General features: G+C 34.6%; 1 protein-coding gene across 1 annotated transcript; it reads left to right on the top strand.

Annotated features, from left to right (window-relative positions):
- Nucleotides 1-466: 466 nt before the first annotated feature.
- LOC132635103 (uncharacterized) lies at nucleotides 467-3,046 on the top strand. The gene is made up of 3 exons (XM_060351335.1): nucleotides 467-1,423; nucleotides 1,493-1,675; nucleotides 1,780-3,046. Exon 3 carries the CDS (start codon nucleotides 2,003-2,005, stop codon nucleotides 2,891-2,893), a length of 891 nt encoding a protein of 296 aa, XP_060207318.1. The 5' UTR covers nucleotides 467-1,423; nucleotides 1,493-1,675; nucleotides 1,780-2,002; the 3' UTR covers nucleotides 2,894-3,046.
- The last annotated feature ends 3,332 nt before the right edge of the window (nucleotides 3,047-6,378 follow it).

Raw genomic sequence — 6,378 nt, 5'->3', positions numbered from 1 at the left:
ACATATATATATATATTAAGTTATATGCTTAAGTTATACTACATATACCTAAAATATACTAAGAATATATTTATATATATATATCAATATACTTACGTTATATAACTTATATATATATGTTTAAGTTATATGTATACTATATATATACACGTATATGCTGTTAGTCAGTAAATATATAAACTTTACTTATAAACTTATATAACATATGTAAATATACCTACAATATATTAATAAATACTATAATATATATATACTATACAAAAAATAAAAAATAAAAGGGTTTTCTAACGTTTCAAACCGGACCGGTCCGGTTTCCAGTTTAAAACGGGTAAACCGAAATCGGTTAAACTGGAGACCGGCTGGTTTATTAACCGTTACCGGTCCGGTCCGATTTGAACCGGATAACAGGCTTACCTCAAAGTGAGAGTAGCCTATCTATTAAGAAGTATTTGTAAAATCATGACATAATTGAAATTCCGCGAGTATATTACCTGTAAACATTGTATATGGACTGTCGGTCAATTTAAGCAGCATATATATCTAAGAAAATCAGAAGAAGATCGATAAGTCATAGTGGACAAGATGTTCCCGTTCTTTTCTTTTCATCTACTTTTTGCTATTTCTTTAGGTTTATGAACTTCACCGCCTGTACTACACACAAAAGGACATGATGAAGGATCTGAGCTGGAAAGAGTTGGATGGGGCTTATTGTAGGGGAGGAGGCCGACAAGGAAATCCAGTTACATTTGGAAATTTCATCAGTCCTTCATCTATGTTTGTTGATCAGAAGAGAGTTTGCAGCATCCCTAAGGCTATTGAACTTGATTTTTTTTTTTTTTTTTTGTAACGTGCCAAGAGTCTTTCTAGGTTTTTATCCTTTTGGGTCTTCCCTTTGCTAAGCAGTATGTTTTGACATATCATTCGGAAAAAAAAAATATGTATTGCTTACAAAGAAATCAGAGAAAAGCGCTAAAGCAAGTAGTTGTCACTTTGACCTAGACAGATAACGTGTTGTTTTGGATCTTAAAAGATCCCTCAAGAGCATGTAGCTTTACTTGAGGTTCCTTTATGTTATTGTTATATTTCTTCATGTGCATCAGGAGTTCAACTGGTCAAGAGAGCAGCAAGGCACGTTTCCAGCTTTCCAGCAACGGCTTTCAAATCCTCAAATTTATTCCCCTCGTTATCTTGATCGTATTGATAGGGGGAACTTGAATAAGAGACATGGTTGCTGCAATAATCCAGAGAACTCAATCGACAAAAACCATTATTACCGTGGAGGTGTGGCACACCATCCTGGGGACATTAATCTCTCATTGAGCATTGGAAGGAACAATCTGAAAACAAGTGCCAGAACAAAGACCTTTGATCATATTATTGACTTGGAAGAATCAGATCAAATCTCTACCTGATACTAAAACAGGTAGTCGAACAAAGACTTGGAATAATTTTATCGATTTAGAGGAATCAAACTAAACAGTGTCTAATGCAGAACTGAAGCCCCAGTCAGCGCTGGGTTCTGCTCGTGTTTCTTATTCTGGATACAAACGTGATTACCAATGCATCCATGCTTACACAAACCACACTAAGGATAATTGGTTTGATGGGACTCCAAGAAATCATTTTGTTCCAGATGGCAGCACGAGTTGTATGGAGCAGAACCCTTTAGCTGAAGGTCTGATAGTTCTTTATCCTCCGCTCATATCTACAAACGTTACGGGCAAAGCACTATCAGTAGTATGCTTCTCTATGTCTATCTAATTTGTATATATACTGCAGGAGTTGAACAATGTGAGCGGTCCCTCCTTTCTAGAGATTTATCAGCAAAGGGCAAAGTTCTTTTTTCTGATGAAAGAGCTTTTCTGGACCTTAACAAATCCATATTTGATGATTCTTTTCACTCAGATGATCCTAGCTTGGCATGTTCTTCAAGTAGGGCTTCCTCAAGGGAGTCACATGGAATCCTTAATTCTGTGACTGGCTGCAGCACGGTTATAAAAGAATGGAAAATGTTGGAGTTGAACAGTTCGAGATAAACCTCAAGCAGCCACTTTCAAACAGTAGCGGAAGTCCTTGCAGGCTCAGTAGGAATTCCGAATACGAAAAAGCTGACTTGACTATAGAATTTTTGGATAGTGTTGATCAAGTTCCAAGTACACCAGAAAACAAAAGCAAGAAAGCCAAGCAAGATCCGATGTCTTCTCCTGAATATAAGACTCAAGATTTTGTAAAGGATAGCGGTCCTGACAGATCTCTTTCATCAGGCAAATCTTCTTGTTCTGAGGACACCTCAAGTGGCATAGAGACCATGCAATCTGGAACTCAAAAACTTGAAACACTTCAAGCAAATAAATTTCCATGCCAGCTGGAGGATGTTGACTCTTCTAGTAATGATAACCAGATGGGAGAAACATCAGAAGTTGATGGTCAGATCATAAGAGGAGCACTGTCCCTTGTCTATTTTGCATTGGAATGTTTCGAACCAAGCGTTGCTATCAGTATGATGAATAAGATTGAAGGTGAAACTACAGAAAATCCACAGTGTTCTTCAGACACTTTTGAAGAAATGGTGCTCAAACAACCTGAAAGCTCCATCGACGACTGTTGTGTGACCTCAAATGCATTTGAATTTAATGCCACTGAGAGAAAGGACAACGGAATAACACTAAAGAGAGGAAGGAGAATGAAATATTTTCAGAAGGATATTATGCCAAGTTTAGCGACACTTTCTAGGCATGAGATTTGTGAGGATGTAAAGATTATGGAAACAGTACTTAGATCAAGAGAATCTAAGAAACTTAGGTCCAAAATGACTGGTAAAAACAAGTGGTTCAATCCTGTGAGAAATAGGAGGTCTAGACTCAAGTGTGTAGGCCGCAAATATTATTCATGAACTATTGATTTGATCATTGATAGGAGGAAATAGTGACCAATTTAGCAAAGAAAGATAGGATGAAAGAGCTGTTATGAAACTTGTGACTCTTGACCGTGATACAATTTGTTGACATCAATGTTAAAGAGTTCAATTCAGGATCATACTTAATTAGCTTGTTTCTGTGGTTTGCCTTATCTCCATTTTCTTAAGCAACTACCTAATCTGAGGCTTCTAGGTGGATAATTTTATTGAATGAAAAGATTACAAAATGCAAGGTAGGGTGTTCACCACGCCTTGCTATATCTATGACAGAGAACAGACAACCCTCCTCCTCCCCCCGCCCACCCCCCGCCCCCACATCCTATCTTATTACAAGGAGGTAAGAGGATTCTATCTTGAATATATAAGATAGGTATAAGATATGCAGTCTAAACTAGGAGGTCTGTTCCATCCTAGTATAGCGTTATACCACCAGGTATGTGAGGAATATGAGTATGTGACATAAAAACATCCAAATACAGGTATCAACCAAATGTTTCTGCATAAAAATATCCAAAATCTTGGAGGCTATGTATGATTCTGCAAGTTATCAGCCTTTACACTTCTTTTTGCATGGAGAGATGAAAGAATGAGATAATCCTCATTTCCGCACTTAGTTTTGCTAAACAATCAGCCAATTAATTCCTTGTCTACACAAATGTTCTAATGCACATCTCTAGCTTTTCCAGCGGTCTAACGATAACATGCACCACTCCATTTATTAATCTTTTCTAATACTTCCATAGAATTGTATAACTTCTGTGCACTGATAATGTATATGCATTTTATACCTATTATGTAAAATTGACCTACAATATTTGGGCTCTTTTCGTATCAAGTCTTCCTATTTGAGACATTCAAATTGAATTTGATGGAGTATTAAGAATTTCATTTTACAATTGTGGGTATCAGTTTGGGGCAATCCAAAACTTAAAGTAACAATAAAGAGTACTGTTTTTTACTTAATCATGCAGTAATTAATTACATAGGTTCTCCTGTAGCATCATACCAACACTCTTCTCTACTCTTAAATTAGCTTCACGTGAGTCAAGCTCTTAACACTTCAAAGATAACTTCACAAACTCCTGTTGGAAGAAGGAAGCGGCATAAGCATTCCTTGATAAATAGTTATATAAAGGTGGTCCTAACGTTTAGGAACTTATAGGATCCTATTTTCAGCACTCACTTGACAGGTATATTTAGGGGCATCCAATAAAAGACATGCATTCGGTGGTATTTTTGAAGAGTTCGAGCAACATAAAAAAAAAAGCATTCTTCTCATCTGGCTCGAAGAGTTATTCAACTTATTGAATTGTTGCGAGTAGAAGGAATGGGACATGGAACAAATTAATTAAAAAGACTCTCATTCATTTAAGAGAGGATCTTACTTTAGACAAATTAAGAAATACTTTGGGTTGGGATTTTGGACTTGAGGTTATATGGCTGCCTACTCGCGGCCCAATAAATTGCAACTAGATGCTGTGATATGCTATAAAGTGGTTTGGATCACCTATTATTGCAAGGTATGCTCTTTTATAAGTTTAATTTGATAATAAATTTGTTTTAAATTCAGGTTAAAATCAACTTCCTCTAATAATTTTATAAAGAAACAGAATACGGTGCAACTATATGGAGTATTTAATTGTTGTATTTTCTGTTACATTATCTTTAAATCTTTTTTCTTTCCTAAACGGACTTTTTTCGTACTCCTGTTCACTTTCTTAATATCCCACAATTGAAAAACGTATTATTGAACTCATTCTTTCTGCCTCCCAACGTAGGAGTAAGATCTGCGTACACTAACTCTCACAAGGCCCACTTTGTGAGATCTCACTGGGTATGTTGTTGTTGTATTATTGAACTCTTTTTTTTTTTTTGTTTTGAAAAAATTGTTTTTATTACATAGGCGGTAGGGGAAGGGGTACAATGTGGGGATTCGAACCCTCACCAACAAGGTGAGAGTTCAGGTAGCCAATTAACTGAGCTACTAGATCCCTACCATTTTTTATTTTTAACATAAAGGACAGAACTTTTTTTTTTTTTTTTCAAAAAGTCTCTCCACTTTTATACTTATCTCTTTTATAATGTAGAGTACAAAAGAACAGATGTACTAATATATCTTAAGATGTTTCACCATGCCCAAAATGAGACAAACAATTTGGCCGTATTTTCACACCCAATCACCCATGGCTGCCAGCTATATTTTCAACTTTTTATGTATTATATATTAGTCTGACACTATAAATAAATATTACAATCTTCATAAAATTCGACAAGCAAATCTTGATCTTGAAATCTTGGATGAAGTGTTTTAAGACTAACCAACTGAGCTACTAGATTCCTATTATTTTTTATTTTTAACATAAAGGACAGAACTTTTTTTGTTTTTTTCAAAAAGTCTCTCCACTTTTATACTTATCTCTTTTATAATGTAGAGTACAGAAGAACAGATGTACTAATCTATCTTAAGATGTTTCACCATGCCCAAAATGAGACAAACAATTCGGCCGTATATTCACACCCACTCACCCATGGCTGCCAGCTATATTTTCAACTTTTTATGTATTATATATTAGTCTAACACTATAAATAAATATTACAATCTTCATAAAATTCGACAAGCAAATCTTGATCTTGAAATCTTGGATGAAGTTTTTTGAGAAATAGAAAGACTGAAGTGATGATTGCCTTCTAGATTAAATCATTATGTCGCGCTAGTATTAACTAAACATATCATTTCATTTCAAGAAATGGGCAATTTACTTAGAGATCATTCATTTTCTTCAACAATTAGTAATTTCTTTTTGCCAAAGCGTCTAAAAATGATATGGTAGGACCTGAGCACTTATTGTTTTTTCTCTAGAGAGTTCCTCTCCATAAAAAAAAATAAAAAAATTAAATGAAAGAGGTACGATTGTTCTATTAATATAAGACCCCCACCTCAAGTTTTTAGAGTCTATGGTAGACTTAGAAAATCTTGCAAGCTATAAATACCGTATTTTGCGTATGTGTACTTTTAGAGAAAAGTTGTTGAATTGAAAGAGCATCTATTGTGCAACTTGTTTATTCAGTTAACTTGTTTGTTGTGTGGTTTTTTGCAAATTGAACATTCAAAGAGGAACCACATTATATGGATATTGTTGATTCGCATTAAACGAATCCTGGGCTCCATTGTATATTTGGGATTAAAGTTGGGTAAATATTTATCCGCATCCAATATTTACACTTAATTAAATAATTTAATTATAGTAGTTGAAAAGTTGAGAATACAAATCATTTATTTATCTTTAAGTAATAATTGTTTATAGGAAAAAACACATATCGTACATTGATTATTGATGTAAACATCAGTGATATAAGTCTTTACCTTAGAATTGGAACATAAACCGATCACTTAAGTGCAAGATTTCAATCTCATTAGATAATACAATTATAATATAAATAAATATAAAATTTACCTAAAT

This window comes from Lycium barbarum, chromosome 4, assembly GCF_019175385.1.
Source record: "Lycium barbarum isolate Lr01 chromosome 4, ASM1917538v2, whole genome shotgun sequence".
Taxonomy (NCBI): Eukaryota; Viridiplantae; Streptophyta; class Magnoliopsida; order Solanales; family Solanaceae; genus Lycium; species Lycium barbarum.
Note: the sequence above shows the minus strand (reverse complement) of the source record. Positions and strands in the feature narration are given on the sequence as shown.

What these genes read in the sequence shown, in the direction of transcription:
- LOC132635103 (XM_060351335.1), top strand. Translation starts at nt 2,003, where the DNA reads ATGGAAAATGTTGGAGTTGAACAGTTCGAGATAAACCTCAAGCAGCCA.